The 20337-nt window shown below is 37.5% G+C and overlaps 2 protein-coding genes across 4 annotated transcripts in view; one reads left to right on the top strand and one right to left on the bottom strand.

Moving 5' to 3' along the window:
• DPP10 (dipeptidyl peptidase like 10) overlaps nucleotides 1-20337 on the top strand; it is a 427741-nt gene that overhangs the window by 89149 nt on the left and 318255 nt on the right. For all 3 annotated transcript variants that reach the window (XR_006284806.1, XM_043525123.1, XM_037912763.2), the window contains exons 2-3: nucleotides 5603-5717; nucleotides 17456-17551. Coding sequence is in view for 2 of the 3 variants with exons in the window: in XM_043525123.1 (XP_043381058.1) it covers nucleotides 5603-5717; nucleotides 17456-17551 (211 nt within the window). In the remaining variant the exon portion in view is untranslated. The remainder of the gene's footprint in view (nucleotides 1-5602; nucleotides 5718-17455; nucleotides 17552-20337) is intronic.
• LOC102943053 (small nuclear ribonucleoprotein F) lies at nucleotides 13460-13767 on the bottom strand. Its single transcript, XM_027823293.2, has one exon. It carries the CDS (start codon nucleotides 13750-13752, stop codon nucleotides 13498-13500), a length of 255 nt encoding a protein of 84 aa, XP_027679094.1. The 5' UTR covers nucleotides 13753-13767; the 3' UTR covers nucleotides 13460-13497.

The following is a 20337-nucleotide window of genomic DNA, read 5'->3' as shown; positions in this document are numbered from 1 at the left end:
TACATTTCTCTCTCCACTGTGCGTCATTTTACATCTCTCCAGCGTTGTCCTACCCAGACTAACATGACACTTTTTGACTTATGAATGAGACATGGTCTAAAAAATACTTAATTATCTCTTGTTTATGAACACTTTGAGATGAACTATGAAAAAAGCTTGTTGAGGTTGTATATGGCTTTTTGCTGAATAATAATAATTTTACTTTGTATCAAAACATTTTAGAGCCCAATCCTGGGAGGAGTTCCAAGGAAGTGTAATAGGCTACCTGGTTAGATCTCATTTGGAGGATGAGGGCATATCCACTGTCCTGATTCGCCTCTCATTTATAATTTATAATATAGTATACAATTGTATTATTATAGTTTATAATATATGGGGGGACTGGGGCCTAATTTTGAGACAAGAATAAACATGTATAAACACAGGAGGGAAAATGGTAGGGAGAACAAGGGAAACAGTGATACAAGACACAGTTGTGTGGTCTAGTTAGTGTGTTACATGCTAATTCCAATTTAATTACAAGTAAGAATAAATGATAGACTCCTTGCATTTGGAATGAACAACCCACATCGTCTGTCTGTCTGAGGTTGGGGGAACAGTGCTGGGGTTCTCCAGCCAGTACTGCTTGTCCCCTACTGTGCTAGTTGGTGCTTCTGCCTTTTACTGCTCTCAGGAAGGCCTTTGGTAGGCCATTGACTTCAGTGGAGTTACTCCTGCGCTATAGTGGCATGGAAAAAGCATCAGGTCTCTCATCTCTACATTTCTTTATATTGGTCTTTCTCTTACAATACTGTCTTGCCTAAGAGTATTTAAAATGTTTCCTTTTTGTTATGCAACAATATTTGTTTCAACAAAGAAAGATGCTCAGAATACCATAATCTTTCTCGCCAAACAGTGTTTATAGCCCTACGTACAAAGAACTATGATAGTGATTTCTAGCATCTGTTTGTTAAAGTCATTCCCTCGAAGTAGTGATATGCACAATTCACTGGGGATGACGACTCTTCTTTTTTTTCTTAGCATACATATTTTAATTGGTGGTCACTTTCTTAAACAGCTATTAAGTTCCATTATCTGATGGCTGAACAAAGGTTGTATTATTTGCTTTTTATAATGACTTCCAGAAGAAAGGTCCAATAACTGGGGCCCTTATTCATGAGAAATGTCCCACTATAATCAGCATGATTTTCACATAAGCAAGAGCAATAGGATTGGGCCCCAATTTATTTCTAGAACATGATAATACTTTATATAGTATTACAAAAGGGGCTGATTGTTGGGGTACCTTCCGAGACCTCTTCCACTCAGGTCCCCAAGAACTCAGTTCAACTCTGGTCTCATCACTCAGGTTCCTTTAATGGAATTTAATGTAATAACCCAAATTTCTGCACCCAGAGGTGGTGGTGTGAAGCTAATGGTCCAGACTTTCCAATCAAGCCATGCACCTACAGTGGGGGCCAGGAGCAGCTTCCATATGTGTTTAACTAGTTGGAGTGAGTCAGAAGAAGCTGCAGAAAAAAAAGCTGTAGGCAGCTTGGGCTTGTGGATCTAGGTTGGTCCCTGGAAGACACTGAGTCAGCTGAGCCACCTCTTAACCCAGAGGGAAGATGCTGGGCCTAATTATTCTCCAAGAGTGGGTTGCTCTTGTGCTCTTTGTTTCCAGCCAGGCTTTAAAAATCTGGAGTCTAGTACATTTGTATCCTGATTCTGTCACTGATTTCTGCTGCAATTAGGAAAACTGATGTGCAAGACTCCGAAAATCTGCCACTATTTGGCGGTGAGGCAATGATAGCTAACCTTTTAAAGCATTGTGATCTGATATCAGGTTTGCTCAGTACAACTCTGTCTCTCCTAGTTCTTTCTGCTAGTTTAAGTGCGAAGATAATTTGTGTTTCTCCAAATTTTAAATTGCTTATATCTATTGGTGATGGTGGAGAAAAATGGTTTGTTATGCTGGAATTCAGTCGTAAGGATTCTGTCCACCAATATTGGACTCAGAGCCACATATCTTAATTTTTTTGTGGGGCATGAAGTGTGAGCTGTATGTAGTAAACACAGCAAAATGACACCTAGATATTAGCAACTTTGAAGGGGTTAAACTGTGTACAACAGTGCAAAAAGTGGGATTAGCAGTCCTTACTACCACACAGGGGACCTGTGCTGGTCCATCTGTTCTGGACTGAACATTAATTGTTGGTGAAGAGTCAGAAACTGAAAGTCCTGAGGTCAAATTCCCATCTCATTTAATGTGTACGCAACTTGGTTTGAATTAAGTGAATTCACTGGGGATGACTACTTTTTTTTTTTTCGTAGCATACATATTTTATGTATTTTACATATTTCTCATTATATTCATAAAGTGAGAGTAAGATCTAGTCCAAATGTTTACATTAATAGCACAAAAAGTGACTGCTTGCCTATTGCTTTCCTCACAGTGCCCTTGCTCAGTGTTTCACAGTTGTTCAAGGCACACGTGCTAAATTGGAGTATTTAAACTGACTTCTTTCATAAGACAGGACGTGGGCAAGAAAAGGTCTTTAAATTTTCTCCGGTGCTAAACTGTGGAAAGGAAATTACAAAAAAAATAAAAGGCAAAAATTGTGAAGATTGGTTCAGGGAGTATGCTGTATTAATTGTTATAGGACAGAGAGAGAGTGATCTTCCTGGCATTACCTATAAATATGCTCACAGCCAACCATGTGCATTACGTTGGATCATGTCTGATGTATACGTGTGTCATAAATATAAAGGGAAGGGTAACAACCTTCCTGTATACAGTGCTATAAAATCCCTCCTGGCCAGAGGCACAAAATCCTTTTACCTGTAAACGGTTAAGAAGCTCAGATAACCTGGCTGGCACCTGACTAAAAGGACCAATAAAAGGACAAGATACTTTCAAATCCGGGGTGGGCGCGGGAGGGGGGGAGAAAGGGAGGTTTTGGTCTGTCTGTTCAGTGTGCTTGCTGGACACAGATCAAGGAAGCAAGCAATCCAACTCCATTAGAATTAGTAAGTACTAGCAAGGGAATGCGTTAGCTTAATTTTGATTTGGCTTATGATTTTCTCTGTGCTGAAAGGAAGGTGTATTCCTGGTTTTCTTTTTGTAACTTTAAAGTTTGGTCCAGAGGGAAATCCTCTGTGTTTTTGAATCTGATTGCCCTGTAAGATTATCTTCCATTCTAATTTTACAGAGGTGCTTCTTTTACCTTTTTTCTTTCTAATAAAGTTCTGTTTCTTTCAGAATCTGATTGGGGTTTTTTTTTTTTAGTGTCCTAAAAAAACCCAAGGTTGGTCTGTGCTCATCTTGTTTATTCTCAAGCCTCCCCAGGAAAGGGGGTGTTGAGGCTTGGGGGGATATTAGGGGGGAGTAGGAATTCCAAGTGGTCCTTTCCCTGAGTTTGTCTAAATCACTTGGTGGTGTCGGCATTACCTAATCCAAGGTACAAGTGAGAATTTGTGCCTTGGGGAGTTTTTAACCTAAGCTGGTAGAAATAAGCTTAGGGGGTCTTTCATGCAGGTCCCCACGTCTGTACCCTAGAGTTCAGAGCGGAGAGGGAACCCTGACAACGTGTAACACACAAGTCAAAAGCATTGGGTTAGGACTCTTATGGACCTCAGACATTTTGGATGAGCTTTTCTGACTTGTGGAAGTATAAAATATACTGTCCTTCTATGAGTATGAGGGAAGGAGAGAACGTGACTCCTTTGAGCGACTTCTCTTGTTAAAAAGAAAAGGAGAACTTGTGGCACCTTAGAGACTAAGTATCCAGCCTATTATTTACTGTCTCACCGCTAAGGGAGTTCTCCTTTGGCTTGGGCAGTAAAGGCTTCTGCTTTTGGTGTTGAAAGACCCTTCTAAGATCCCATGATGCCCATGTGATTTGTTTGTATCAAAGAATGTGGGTTGTCACAACACCTTTCTTGTCTCAGACGTTTGCAAGCTTGTTCAGAAACCATCTTCTGCATGTGCAAAAAAAAAAAATTAGTATTTATTTGAAGTTATAAATTACAGCAGGCTGCCTTTCTTTGCCCTGGGTGACTACCCCATTGGCTAAAACAAACAAAAGAATGCAAAAAGACTATCCATGAATAGAACCATGCCCATCCCTCAGCCTGCTCCTTCCTTAGTAGCCTGAGAAAAGACAGAGAGAAAAGATGGCTTTGCAACATGGCCAAAAGTTTAACAAATCTGGGCACTGGTGGGTCAGGGAGAGCAAATTCTAAAACCAAGGACCCCTCACCTCAGAAGTTTCCTTTCTTTTATTCCATGAATACTCCATCTCAAGTGGTTCTGCTGATCTCATCTATGACCATATGTCACAGAGAGAGACAATCTCTCAGGTGTCCAGGTCCCAAACCATTTAAGGCATTTATAATTTAAAACTGACACCTCAAGTTCTACTCAGAAGCTTACTGAAAGCCAATGAATATTATGGCGCACTGGTTTAATGTGCTCCCAAGGTGCAACTCAGTAAATAGATCACAGCATTCTGCACTTGCTTCAACTTTTAAATGCTCCTAAACTGTAATCCCTCATGGAGTGTATGATAGCAATCTAATCTTGAGGTGACAAAGGCATGGATAATTGTGATACGGTCAATATCAGAGAGAAAAAGTCAGAACTTGTCTTGCCAGATGCAGATGGAGAAAGTGCTGTTTCATGGCGGGGAAGGAGAGAGCAATACCAACCAGGTATCACCTTGATGCATTTTTCTATTCTGTAAGGCAATGATGGTGCAGTATGAAATCCTAGATGAAATAGAAACTGTGCATTACTTCTGTTGACAAACTTAAAATCCCATTTGGCTAATGTTAACATGAGCTACACAGGTAACCAAAGGAGAATATATACTTACACTTATACTTACTATACACTCATGGAGCAGTAGTTACAGAAGCATTCATTTAATATTGTTACAAGCTACTGTTAATTATTATGAGTGACAGGAGAGCAGTTTGCAGATGAACTACTGTATAGAGGAAAAAGAACGAGGAGTACTTGTGGCACCTTAGAGACTAACAAATTTAGTCCAAGGTGCCACAAGCACTCCTCGTACTTTTTGCTGATACAGACTAACACAGCTACCACTCTGAAACCTGTATAGAGGAAGAAATGCTGTTCAGTTTAAGAAGGAATACTTTGAGCCTTTGGCAGTTTTGTCAATGTTTTCCATTACAAATAAGAAGTTTAACATTATACATTAAAAGCTTGTGTATTTAAACCTTTTATGGTCCATACCACTTTAGGTAGAATTACAGTAAATTGCCACACTTTATTTCTGTAATTATCTTGTAAAAGTGCCAGTTGATATTGTCCTGAAGTTTATGTTCAGCACACGTTAACACCAGTCATATTTTGGACAGCTTGCATACGCTCAATTTGATTGTCTCTTAGGGAAATAAAATTGTTTAAAAATACATCTCTATTAAAAAGATCTAAAAATTATGTACTTTGAATAATTAAATGAACTACAGAGAGGAGAAGGTTGATAATCAGCTCACGTATAGTATGATTATAACAATCTGCAGAATCATTTCTTGTATTCATACATTTTTCCAGGATTATATGTAATTATGAAACATTTTTTTTTAATCTCTGTAGGAGCTTGGAAGTAACAGCCCTCCGCAGAGGAATTGGAAGGGAATTGCAATTGCACTGCTGGTGATTCTAGTTGTATGTTCACTCATCACTTTGTCTGTCATTCTTTTAACCCCAGGTAATCTCTCTCTCTCTCTCTCTCTTTTTATATATATATATACACGCACATATATATAATTTCTTACTGAAGACATTTTGATTCATAATGTAATTTTCAAAATGACTTATAAGTATGACATTAACTCTTGTCTTTGCTCATTTTAACTTCTGGCTGCTTGAATTTCAGTATCCAAAGTAGGCACAGAGTGACCTATATGATGCACAGTTGGGACCTGCCATTATACACCCACTCAAAATCCCCACTGGCTTCCGTATATGTGAAATTAATTAAAGTCATGGGTGGTTGCCTCCTGGTGTATTTTCAGATCCCTGGGTATATATAGAAAACTTTGTTTAAAATGTGCTAATACTGAACATGAAATTTTTATATCCAGCCACATCAGTGTATATGTATCTCTCACTGTCATATACACACAATAAATCAGAGAGAACTGAAGGTATTTATTTAACAACTGATTTGCAAAAATAATATTAATATGCCTATTCAGCAAGTCTGGACAATGTAAGTTCCTACACATGGATGTTTAATTTTGCTGCAAGTTTTCTTTATTCTAATTTATCCAAGACACATTTTTAGTGGAAGTCCTTTTTCTGTTGGGATAGCAAACATTTAAACCGGGATAGAAGCCCAGATAGAAGGCAACACTGAACATGTTGCAAAGAAAAGAAAAAATTCATTGATTTCTCCCAATCAGACAGATTATTTAAAATAAGTGAACTGAGATGCATATATCAGTGGTAAATATTGGTCTGAAAATATTCTGTATTGGAAATGTTATTCATTTGGTTTGTATTTGAATGTGCTTTTTAAGTTCCATAGCCTTGGAATTTGCAAACCATTGATGAAGCTATATATTTTCCTGATTAATTTTCACTCAGTTGCATTTGTATATTTTTTGCATAATTATTAGTATACTTTATGAATCAATAATTAGATGTTACAAATTCATTTGTATATTTTAGTATTTGCCGTTTAGGTTAATTTAGCATTAATTGAATCATCACACTGGAAAGCTTAGATATGATGGACCAAATTTAAGTTAGACCCCTAACAACCCTGTTAGTCTCCCTTAGCCTGTGGTTATGTTGATGTAATTTACACACTATGGAGCTAGCAGAAAGTGTAAACAGGCTGTGAAAAATTCCTATAACTCATAACCAAGGGACAAATAGAAGTGCTATCTGGGCAAGTAAACGAGTCAGATTATCTGGCCACTGGAAAAGGGCTACAAAGTAAGCAAAGAATGGGCTGAATGATAGCAGGCACAGAAGCTTGGAGCTGCTTCTCAGTCAGGGAGGAGGCCAGATTGTCTGGGCAAGGAGCAAAGAGGACAAGGCTGCCACTTGTGAGGAAAGGTGGCTGAACAGAGCATGCTGGAGTGCTAGACTGTGCTGCTTTCCCTGTATTATGGAGATATCCACTATGTACACCCAAGGCTGGGAGGTTCGTAGCCACCACTCTCAAGAGAAAACAAAGGGTAGTGGTGGTTGGTGACTCCCTTCTAAAGGGAGATCCATCTGCAGGCCTGAGCTGGCATCCCAGGAGATGTGGTGCCTGCCAGGGACCCATATCTGAGATGTTACGGAAGGATTACTGAGGATCATCTGGACCTCAGACTATTACCCCATGCTGCTCACTCATGTGGGCAATAATGATACTGAAAAAGATATGACTCTGAGCAGATCAGAAGGACCACAGGACTCTTGGAGTGCGGGTGAAAGAGTTGGGGGCACAGATGGTGTTCTCTTTGATCCTTCCAGTGAAGGGTAGGGGTTCCAGCAGAGAGAGACATATTCTGGAGGTGAATGCATGGCTGCACAAATATTGTTGCCAACAGGGCTTTGGTTGTCTTGACCATGAGATCCTGTTCCAAGTAGAGATGGGGTCCACTTTCAAGGAAGGGGAAGAGTATCTTCAGATACAGACTGGCAAACCTAGTGAGGCGGGCTTTAAACTACGTTTGATGGGGCAGAAGACAAATGCCAACAGATAAGTCCAAAATATGGAGAATGGTAGGAATCTGTGGGGGACATGGGAAATTGCAGCATGGACAAAGGAGAGACAAGGAGGAATATAGAGCAGAAATCTAATAATCATCTTAGAGGTCTGTATACTAGTGCAAGGAGTATGGGGAATAAGCAGGCAGTACTAAAAATACTAGTGAATAATCACAAATAGGATATAATTGGCATCACAAAAATTTGGTGGGATAATTCACTACTGAAATATTGGTATAGAAGTGCTCAGGAAGGACAGGCAGGGAGAAAAGGGAGGAGGTGTTTCCTTGTATATAAAACGTGTATGTGTGCACTGAGGTTGGGATAGAAGTGGGAGGCAGAGGTGTTGAAAGTCTCTGGGTAAGATATAAGGGATAGAAAACAAGGGTGATGTCATGGTAGGGTGTCTACTATAAACCACTTACCCAGGAAGACATGGATGAGACTTTTTAAAAACAACTAACATAATCGTCCAAAGCACAGGACTTGGTGCAGATGGGGGGGCGTCAACTATGCAGACATCTTCGGGAAAATAATATAGCAGGGCACGGATTATTCAGCAACTTCTTGGAATGCATTGGAGACCACTTTTTATTATAGAAGGTGGAGAAAACGACTAGGAAAGAGGCTATTCTAGATTTGCTTCTGACAAACAGGGAGGAACTAATTGAGATTCTGAAGGTGGAAGGCAGCTAGCTTGGGTGAAAGTGATTGTGAAATGATGAGGTTCATGATTCTAAGGAATGGTAAAAGGGAAAAGAGCAGAATAAAGACAGTGCACTTCAAGAGGGCAGACTGTAGCAAACTCAGAGAATTGGTAGACAAGATCCCATGGGAAGCAAGCAAAAGGAAAAAAGAATTCAGGTGAGTTGGCAGTTATTCAAAGAGACGCTATTAAGGGCACAAGAGCAAACTATCCCAATGCATAGGAAAGATAGGAAGTATGGTAAGAGGCCACTCTAGTTTAACCAGGAGATCTTCAATGACCTGAAACTCAAAAAAAACAAAACAAAAAAAAGTCATACAAGAGGTGGAAACTAGGTCAAATTACAAAAGGATGAATATAAAAAACCAACATAAACATGTAGGAACATAATTAGAAAGGCCAAGGCATAAAATGAGCTCAATCTATCTAGGGACATAAAGGGTAAACAAGAAATGTATTTGTAAAATTCTGAGATGCAAGAGGAAGACCAGTGATAGGATAGGCCCCATTACTAAATGAGGAGGGAAAGACAGTAACAGAAAATGCAACAATGGTCAAAGTGTTTCATTTTTCACCAAAAAGGTTAGCAGTGACTGGATGACGAATACAGTGAACATCTGTGTGAATGGGTTAGGATCTGAGGCTAAACTAGGAAGAGTTGGGCTGATCTAACCCCAGTTAGAGGGGAGAGGATTCTTCCGGGGATCAAGAAAGGTAAATTTGGGAGCATGTATGTCATGATATACCCAAAGCCACCCTAGTGACTGAAGTATATTTCTTTCTTTTCAAGGAGAGGATTTCTTGTTTGAGGGGATGGCAAAAGCTAGAAAGAATTATGCTGAAACTCAAAGCAATTAAAGTCAGTTCTGGCCCTTATGTTTGAAAACCTATTGTTAACAGTGGTAAATTTGAAGGAGTATTTCAAAGTCTTCGGAGGTAAAGATTTTTTTAAAAAAACCCTCTATAACACATGGATTAACATTATGTTATGTTATTAGGATGTATGTCCCCCCTTACACTGGTCTTTGCCAACAGTTCAAGTCACACAAGTGAAAACCACTATTGTTATGTCAGTTGCTATGATTTCCCTAAGAAACTTCCCGGTTTGGTGTAATTAACAGAATCTGCTCTGCAAGGATCTAGGACTGGAAAAAGAAGGATTTTATGCAGGTCAGGAATGAAGGACATAAAGAGAGCTTTGAGAGGAAGCTTGCATCACAACTGCTTGGTGTCTCGAGCCCATGCTGTCCACACCTCATTTTCAGGAGCAAATAATTTATATTATTATTCTAATTATTTATTATTTTATAAAACTTTTAAAAACTAGTTAGGTAAACTGAGATTTTTGCTTCTATGTGTTAAATACTGTAGTTGGATTAGTTGGTCTCAAGTGTCTCAAAGGCAACTGGGATGTCTAGCATTAGAAAAAAATAGACTACATCTTGTAGATCTAGAAACAGAAATAATCACTGGTCATTAGTACTTGTAGTTGGTCTAAATCTGCCTTAATAAAATGTAATCTTTTTGTAAAAATCTTCCTGTGAAATACACTTGATAGGAATTAGTATGTTTAGCGCAGTAGTGACAGTTAAGTTTCATGTTATCTCAGGATCATTCAGAATATATTGCTTCCAGTTTCTAATACCACTAGTCTGAGCAACTACTTTGAAGATGAAGAGTGCTTTATAATCTTTTTCTTCTCATCCCAAAGCATCTTAATGGACACAGGGAGCAGTACAGTGTCACCATTCGTTTCTGTCCATGGTCTGTTCCTCCATGAAGCCCAGCCTGGTCATGACCCTGCATACCATATCCCACCATTGAGTTGGAGGTTGGCCTCTAAGTCTGACTGACTTTGGTTGCATGTGTGGGGTTTTTTTTGGCATCCTATTACATGTTTGTCTTCTGCAGTGTCCCCACATTCTGAAACTTTTCATTTGCAGCCAGTCCTGTACCCTGATTTCACATCCTACTCTTCTTTGAACTTTGTTTGCCTTAAAATCATTCCTTCTTTACACGTTATCTTCCAAAGAACTGTCATTGTTACAGCCTTCGGCCTTCTGATGTGTGTTTCATTTAATGCAGTTGGTTTCAGACCAGAGAGTAATGCTTTTAAGTAAACTGGTTTGATACATTTTCACTTTGGTACCAAATGTAATGGTGAAGTTATCGATGGATAAAAACCAAATTCTGTGTAGCATTTGTATCTAAAGAACATCTCCTTTTAATCACATCCTTGGTGAAACTGGTTAAGCTTCCTAGGTATACATAAAAATTGTACTTATTCTGTGACTTCTTTGCTGCTGCTGCATTTCAACACTTTATCTGTTTCCCCTTTTCCAATATACAGCCACCTTATCTTACAGCAAACTTTGATTTGAACGTGTTGCTTAATTTTCCATCAATTCTGACAATACTAGAGGATTTGTACGCTTTTATAATTGTAGTTATCCTATAAGTAAACCATGTGATTTTGTGGCTTTCCATGTTTTCTCTCCAAACTGAATCCAGTACCTTCATGTAGTTGATGAAAACAGCAAACATCTTAAATCACCATTGTCCCTTTTTTCCATCAACTGTCAGAGCATGAATCAGCCTAATCTGAAGCTGCACTAAATCTTACCTACCACTTCCTCTAAAAGTGGCCTTAATCTGTTGACAATAACTTTCCCAATATTTATAATAATCTTACGGCTCTATAATTATTCACATTGGTAGGATCTCTTTTTTTCTGAATTGGTACAACTATTGCCTTTAATCAGTCATTGGTATCTCCTCTTGTTCCCATACCCTATTATATATTTTTTCCAAATGCTTTGAATAGTGCTTGTCCTGCCAGCTTTTAGCAGCTTATCTGTTATATTGTCTAACCCTGTAGCTTTCCCATTTTTAGCTGCCTTATTTCTCTTTCTATTTCTATTTCTTCTTCTGATGGTGGTTCAATGCTGGTAGCCATTCTACATTGCAAGCTGCCCTGTTCATCCAGCATGTCTAGAATGCTTGCATCTGGATGAAATACAGGGTTCAGCACTTTGTTAAAATGCTCCTTCCATATTTCCAGCACCTCTTTGGCATTTGTTGTCAGTTCACCGGTAGCCTTTCTTATGACTTGCATCATTGACCTGATTGTGTGTCCATACAGCTTAACCATTTTTATATTGTTCTCATATCTTTTTTTCTTGATGCCTCTTCTAGTTGTTGAGCCTCTTCTTTCCAGCACTTTTGCTTGTTCAGTCTTCACTGCTTTGCACACTTTTACTACTTCTTCTTTCCTAGCAGTCTTGGCTTGTTTACACTTTTCTTGTAATGTTCTTGTTTCATTGTTGTCCAGCTTTCCCATGTTTTCTTATGCCTTCCAATAACTTTCTCCACTGTATTTTGTACTGCTTCCTATAATATTTCCCATCTGTTCTGTAGTGACATTTCTTCATCATAAATTAACGGCCTGAAATGCCCTCCAAGCCTCATCTTGTATGCTTCCCTCACAGAGCTATCCTTTGACTTATCAAGATCAAATTTGCACCCATCTTTGCTTTGCACTTTAACTTAATCTTTCCCATTAGTTGTTCATGATCACCGCCATGCTCGGCACTTCTGTAGAGTTTAACATCCATCAATTATCTTCTATGCTTTTGACTGATAATCATGTGGTCAATCTGGATTTTAGTTTGCCCATCTGGTGAGTTCCATGTAACCTTGTAAATATCTTTGGCAGGACTTGTTTTCCTCAGCGTGCATCTCACAGCTAGTTCTTAACCTTTCCTTGTTATCATTCATAATGTTGTCTAGGCATGGCTAAGTCTAATAATGCATATTGCTGTGTCCAACACAAATAATAGCTTTTGCTTGCAGTTAACTAGCAGATTTAATTGCATTGTGGGGCATGTAATTTCCTGCCTAATACCTAGAACTAAACAGGTGTCACAACAATACTTGCTGTGTATTTCTAAAGCTTCAAACAGTAATTCAGATCCTACTTATTGTTCCCAAGAGAAGAACAAATGTTCAATAAGATAACTTATATATGAATTTATGACATTAGTTCCATACAAATATTGACATTAATAAAAATAATAAAAAGAAGAGCTCTGTATAAGCTAAAAAGCTTCTCTTTCACAAACACAAATTGGTCTAATAAAAGATATTACCTCTCCCACCTTGACATTAATATAGACATTGTCTTTTCATCTTCTTTTGTAAAGGATATAAGCAGTACTAAAACCAAAGAAAAATTATTAACCCAAATTTCAAGGATTTTTATTATGACACAAAATAAAACTTGAATTTGTAGAACTAATTGGAGCAGATATTCATTATATTGATAATGAGGGATACAGGCAGAACTAGTGATATCTTACTTATTGTTAAAAGAGAATCAGACTGAAGAAGTAAAAAATACAATATAGAAAAGTGCAGGAACTTGTTCATTTTATGTTGCTTGCTCATACTATGAATCTCCACTGATTCCTATATTTCCCAAGAGTCTTCTAATAGCATTTGTGTTTAATTCCAAATACCATAATATGAAGGTCATGGGGGAGGAAAAAATCATAGCTTGTTAGATACTATATCACACATGTAGAATATGTTTATTCTGGTACTCTTGACTGGGTTTAGGTTACTTTCCTCAAGCTAATACTGAGGAATGTAAGTTGTTCCATGTAGTGATAATATTTTGCTTGTATATAGTGCTTTTCATCCATAGATGTCAAAGTGCTTTATAGAGACATTATTATCCCCAGTTTACAGATGGGAAAATGGAGACACAGAGGTGCTATGACTCCCCCAAAGTCACACAGCCAATATTTAAAAGCAGGATGATATACTTAGGTCTCATATTACCGGGTCTCATATTACCAGGATGATCTACTTAGGTCTCATATTACCAGGACATAATTTTTTTCTCAAAGTAGAACAGATTATTCATCTAAAATTTGAAGTATTAAATTAAATAATTAAATCTAAACTAGTTTTATAAAATAACTGTACAAAGTAAATTTTGTGAGGTGCTATTCTTCCTTTGATATTTTTTTTTTGTGAAAAACTGATCTTTATTTTCCAGAAATATAGAAACTTATTCTCTCATTTCTCCATCTTCTTCTTCTTCTACTCCTCTGATGTACAGGACATTGTTACATCTTATCAAAACTTCATCAAGGTGTCCTGACAACACACCATCTATGTATTCTTCTGTATTTGCAAGCTGCATGTTCATGTAGCCGTGGACAGACCCCAGGTAGCCCTTGTACTCCATCCCCCACTTCAGCTTCAGCTTCACCATCACCGACTTCCCTGTCAGGAAGGGCTTGGAGTTCAGGGGCAAGCTCATGGTAACGCGGCGTGGCACAAAGCAGCGGTAAAAACAAAAATTACTCATAGGGCCGCACGTGCGCCTGCTGGAGTCTAATTGTCTGTTCATTTACTTGCTAATTTGCAAAAGCATTTTCTTATCTATTAGTGCAAATTAGTGAGTTTCTACTCTACTTGATTTCTGCTTTTCAGTCTTTAATTTACTAAAATATGAAGGTTTGCTGTCTGTGTACGAATGTGCACCAATTGTTAAGCAGTTCAGCTGTCAGTTTACTGCACAGTATAACAATGTAACTCTTTTTATCTTTTAACACTTGAATTCAACTCTGACTCCAGTAATCTACAATATATATATAATCTACATAATATATGTATGGATTGTTATGATTCTAGTTGAATATATATTCAACTGGAAATACAAAAATCTATCAAGTTAGTTGGGGACCTGGGAAATGTTAGCCCTTCAATGAATAACTCAATAAAATTTAAAATGGAAATGGAAAAGAGATGGTAGACTATTCTGCAATGTAATAATAAACATTAAGGGGGAAAAGAGTCTTTAACAACAGACAGAAAATACACTATACAGTATGCATACAAATTCATATTTAGACTAAAAATACGAATTGCAGTCTTCTGATAGCTTACATGATGAGCAGCTTGTCTTTCCATGAATTAACTGAGCATTTTGGGAATTTAAAAGAGTATTTCTGAGTCTGTTGCTGTGAAACCAACATCTTGCTAAAAAATTACATAATTTGAGATGTTGACAGCGTGGACACCTAGACTAAAAGATCACAAATATGGTTTTATTTAAATACCATCTTAGCATTAGGAGAGTTTTACTCTTCAAACATTACACAGTATAGTTGCTTGAAGATGTCTATTTTTCTAAACTAGATGGTTAAAAACAATGCTTAGAAGTACTAGATTCAATTTAAAGTTATAAAATGCAATTTATAACAAAAAAATTACTTGGCAAGTATGTGAATGGTCAGAATGCTGAGAAAAGTGGGTTCAGTTGTCTTTTCAGGTAACATTTCCATACTCTGTCCAGTGTATTTTCAATGATTTTAATAAGGCATTTAATAAAGTTTCTCAGAGGAAACTAATGTTATGCAAAAAAAAAATATCTGGTGTCATAATAAAATTGGTGATCTGGATTGAAAGTTGGCAAACTAGCAGGGAATTTAGGGTCACAATAAATGGAATCTGACACTTTTTGAATGCTGCAAGTGAGTTTTCACAGTGCCAGTTCTATTTAATTTTTATCTAAATGATTCAGAAATGGGAATGATGTATGGTGTCCAAATTTGCAGGTGATCTGCTAAAGTGCAAAAGGAATTAAGCACTATGGAATTTGCTTGTAATAAGTGCAAGGTAATAAGTGCTTCTGACGGGAGAAATGTTAGCAAAAAATACCTTAAATAATATATTAATGGAAGCTGAGGTGGGGAGAGGCTGTAGTAATGGCATGCAGTAGTTTGAAGGTAGAGACTCAATGTGTGGGATCAGCAGCAAGAAAGGCTAATAAGGTTCCATGGTGTATAAACGGGGATTAGGTATAAATCAAGAGAGATAATAGTTCTACTCTGTAAAGCCCTTTGTAAGACTACACTTGGAATACTGTGTCCAATACTGGGCTTTGAATTTTAAAAAAGGTTATTCTTGGGAAGGTGCACAAGAAGTCAAGAAATCTTTTTTGGGGATTAGGAGTTCTGTTTTGCGAGAGAAGGTTTTAAGAGTGGAACATGGTTAGCCTTGAAAAAAGGAAGAGTGAGAAGAGAGTTTATTAGAGTAAGTATTTAAAGGGTTCCTACTGACTGAGACCTTGAGGAAAGACCTGTATAGATTACAGAAGGATGGCATAGTGAGAGGTCTCACTCTGAATTTTGTTAAGGATAAGTATAAGAGGGAGCCGGGGGAGAGATGTTGTTTCCTGAAGACAGCAAGTAGGCCTTGGATACTACTGAGAGAAGTGGGTGAAGCAAGCGGTATTGACAACATTTAAGAGAAGCACAGATCTTTATCTGGGGGGTGGGAGGGGTTGATTTCAATGGACTTAAAACCAGCCTGTACTCTGCAAGAGTGATGGCAATGGCAAAGCTCCTATTGACTTCAATGGGACCAGGATTGGCACCTTAAGTGAATTACGGGATGTTCCTGCTGCAAAGCAGACTTTTTTTCTCTGTTTTAGTCAGGGAATATATTGGTGAACCAAAGGGAGAAGGGTCTGCTACTTGACTGTTGTGATTCTAGACTTTCTGTCCTAAGTCACTGAAAATATTTATCAGCAGAAATATGCAAAGCCAAAATTTGAACCCAACAGAAAAGGTACTTTCAGACAGAGGGGAGTCAGTTATGTAGGAAGACAAAACCCAATGCCAAAGAGGAGAATTGCTGTAATCTACTGGTAGTTTGGCTAATAATGATACTGTGCATATGTAATATATACCCGATATTCTGGTAGCAATGAGTTCTTTCATATGTTATGCGTATAAGTTTGTCTAAAGCAGCTAGTGATCTAGGACATGTAAGATAAATATAATTGGAGATTTGTGTCCTGACAAGCAATAATGACTTTCAGTTAGCAATACCTTTTAATCTCATGTATTAATGGGTCCATTTACCTAATGACTTTAAAAAAAAAAAAAGATTTCTGGAAGTACTAGCTATTTCCATAAATGATGTTTCAGCACAGGAAAATGAGGATTGACTGCTGTTTCCTTTCTGGAAGTAAGGAAGTGTTTGCAGGGGTCGACATTTTAAAAAAAATATACATCAGCATTCACTACCATCTAGTAACATCTGAGATGGCACGGTCTCCCTTTTAGCTGAGCACGTGAAATAATTGTGTGGAATCTCTTGGCAAATGTGGACTTACTAATGGTGGGCACTCTACTCCTAGAAAATGTACCACATATAGTTCTGTATCTCAGAATTCGATTGCTCATATCCACCGAGATCTGATGGTGCGGAGGGCGGGATGGGCTATTTGGCTGTTCAGATTATTTTTACATATGATCTAGTGGTTACGGTTAAACAGAAATAATAATGGAAAAGGTTAATATAATTTTCTTATTCTTGTGATGTATTATGGTTAGTGGGACTGAGAGATATGATCTCTATTTGAAACTGGCTCATGGCCATAGGAACTTGTGTTAAGGTAGGATATTGGGTTTCTTTTCACTTACCGCTTAGGATATATGGCGGGTAAGATTTGTTCTAAATTTCTCATTTTCTGTAAATCAGTATTTTACCAGTCTGAAAAAATTGATTTATTAGTCTGTATGAAAAAACATGTAATCATTATATCTGTAATCTTTTACTATGCATACAGGAAATGCTCATTGAATTGGGGTGACAGGGTGTCCTAGTGGCTAGAACACTGGACTGGAACTCGAGACCTAGGTTCTATTTCCAGCTCTGCCATTGGCCTGCTGGGTGACCTTGGGCAAGTCACCCCCTTGTGCCTCAGTTTTCCCTGGGGAATATGGGAATAATGATACTTATCTCCTTTGTAAAGTGATGAGCAATGTCCTGATGAAAAAGTGTTATGTAAATAAGAAGTAGGCATTATTATTATAGACTTCAGTAGGAGTCTTACTTGTTTTTGAGCTGTAGGACCTGCCCCTAAAGTCCCAACAATTTTACAATAATTACATGATATATATCAGGTTTTTTTTAAATGTGTAACCTGGTGCTGCTTTGTTTCTTTTTAGATGAGCTTACAAATTCATCAGAAACCAGATTGTCTTTAGAAGATCTCTTCAAAAAAGAGTTCATAGTTCATAATCCAGAAGCCAAATGGATTAATGGTATGTGTATATATTATCAAGCAGTTTGAATGCAGATAGAAGCATTTTTATGATGAATCGAGACACTGTCATTAGTGAAGCCATGAAAAAGTCATAAACCACCACTGGTTCATTAGAAGTTTTGTTGTGTTTGCAATATGTTACTCATTTTTAATATATACTCTATATAAGTATCTGGTAACCTAGGTATTGTGTTAATGTTACATATGGAATTTGATCCAGATCACCTCGGTCATACTGGATGGCATTTTTTAATTGTACCAGCAGTTCCAAATCACTTGTGAGAACCTTTATGAATATGCAGGAACTCTTTTAAAACTGAACCTTGTCTGTGGATTTACAACAAAATTAAGACATTGAAGGAACAGGTTTATTCAGATCTAAACTTCAGGGTGTGCAAATGGTTCTGACACATAACATATGGAAACACATTTTATGTTGAACTTCAACATATTTGTACAGCTCTAGTTATTCTCTGATGCCTGTGCATTGTATTTCAGGTTCTGTTTGTTTAGATGCTTTAAGAATTGTGCACAATGTTCTAAAAATAATGCATATTGTTAAGACTCGTATACCTGAAAAGTCCTTGTCATCTCATTCAAATCTTTATTATGTTTTTTTTTTCTTGATCAGATACAATGTTTCACATTCTTTCCGTTAGCAAGAAATTTTCAAATAACACTGTGTCCTTCCCCGTCTTTGTGTCATCATAATTGTGTAGCATTCAAGATGTTATAATCAGAGGAATAACAATAGGCTTTGTGCAAAATAAAGTATTTGAAGAAGAGTTATGAAAATAGGAAGTCTTATGTAGCTGCAGAGTTTATAAATTAAGTGTAATCAGAACGATTTATCCTTCACGTTGAAAAGATAGATATTTAAAGATACCAAAGCTGGCTTCCATGACAGAATCAGTAAGAATTAGAAACACCGATTGTCCAGTAAAAGGGCACTAATGGAATTAACTTTGACAACCTTCTCTGGAGACTGAAGTGGAGTTGCATCTCCCAAGTGGAAGTTCCTAGGTGTGTTTTGCTTCAGGCAAGGGAATAGATGCGGCGGGTGGGCTCTTTCATGAAGTGAAGCATGCATTCCATCTTTGAGGAACCAACCCTTGGCCCTAGTCCTGCCTTCGCCCTGCCCTTCCATTTATGGGGAGGTTGGCCTACACAATAGCACTAACCTGCAGCAACTGTGTTCATGGAAATGCCAGGATTCCCAGTGCATCTGTTCCCTGAATAGGTGTGCAAGAGAGAAGAAGGAGCCTTGCTTTGTCTCGTCCTCCACCCTGCTTTGCCATGTTTGTTCCAATTCCAATTACCTTACTCTATGATTAAATTAATCTTCTCTATAGAATATTGATTAAGTCCTTCTCCTGTGCATGAAACTGAATAACTCTCTCATTCACGGTAAACACATGGTGTGAGCAGCCTGCACACAAGTGCCGCTAATTAAGAAAATATATTTTTGAGTGAAAATTATATTGCATTGAACCAGAGACGTAGAGAATACTCAAGGATACAAATACTGCAGGAGTCACAAATAACATAACAGAGGCAGTGAAGCCTATCTTCAAAAACTGCTCAAGACACTAGCAAAAATCAATGGCTTAATGGAGACAGAGTATTCTCTACTTCTGCTTGTACAAGTAATTGCACGTGCATATAAATACACAATTGATTTTGCATGTGGACTTTGTCCTCCTCTTAAAAAAAAATTGCATTGGTAACAGCACTGGCCTTTAAAGTGATTACTTAAGGTAGATAATTATTTATTGGAAGTGAACCTTGGTGCAAGTTTCATTGTTAGTACTATTCCCTTACTACTGAACAGATATTTAATATTACTTGCCTAATTATCTTACTAGGTCTTAATAAAGGTGTACCGTGTAGCTCTGATATATGAAATATTCATTTTTTTCCTAAAACAAAGGGTAACATAACTTACTAAAGTGGCATGATTGGTTTTGAGTTCTATAAAATGTTGTTTATATACAGTACATGCTTGTGTATTGTCATTTTGGACTCAATTCTGTAGTCCATACTCAAGAATATCTGCCCTAGACTGCAGTGGGGTTTTGCTGAAGAAAAGATTAAAATGATAAATGCTTGCTTAGCGTGCAAGGTTCTTTGGGTAGAACTGCTGCTTTGGAGGTGGGATGCATCTTAAAGAAGCACACTTAATGAAAGCTAGTCTTTAGTATTATCAGAAAATCATAGTTAATCATCTTTTCTCTAATGATATCTTGCAATTTTATAAACTTTTCCATCTACTTAGGCACTTTTTAAGAAAGAAAAGACCTATGTTTTATTAGCAATAGATTTGTATAAATCCCAGAAATTTGTACAGTAATACAGTGATTCCTCAGCAAAAAAAAAAAATTTCTAACATCCCTAAATTAATATCTGCAGTCTCTTTCATGAGGAAGAAGAGTCTGAGTTTGATCGCATGAGAGAAGGGGGTTTGGATTTGTTTACTTATTGAGTAGGTTCCTAGGGGCTGTTGTCTAAGAAACGTGGGGTTAGTTGCTAGGTTTAATTGATTATTTGTTGTTAGCATTACTTGTTGAAGCACCAGTAATTCTTCAGATAAGCTCTTCTTTTTCTATATTTTGTTTTAATAACGAAAATTAAGATATATATTTCATATGCAGAATGAGAGAGACCTAATTAGCCACTCCTTTTCCTCCTGTTTTTTTTAAAACACCTATTTTTTAATCCAAGTGCTGATCTCCTCTTTGCATTTTAACACCCAAGTGATGGTCAATGATATATAGCTTGAGTGTC

This window comes from Chelonia mydas, chromosome 11, assembly GCF_015237465.2.
Source record: "Chelonia mydas isolate rCheMyd1 chromosome 11, rCheMyd1.pri.v2, whole genome shotgun sequence".
Lineage (NCBI taxonomy): Eukaryota > Metazoa > Chordata > Testudines > Cheloniidae > Chelonia > Chelonia mydas.
This window is presented reverse-complemented; position numbering and strand designations above follow the sequence as displayed.

Bases quoted from the DNA above. Each gene is read 5' to 3' on its own strand.
- LOC102943053 (XM_027823293.2), bottom strand. From the start codon at position 13,752: ATGAGCTTGCCCCTGAACTCCAAGCCCTTCCTGACAGGGAAGTCGGTG.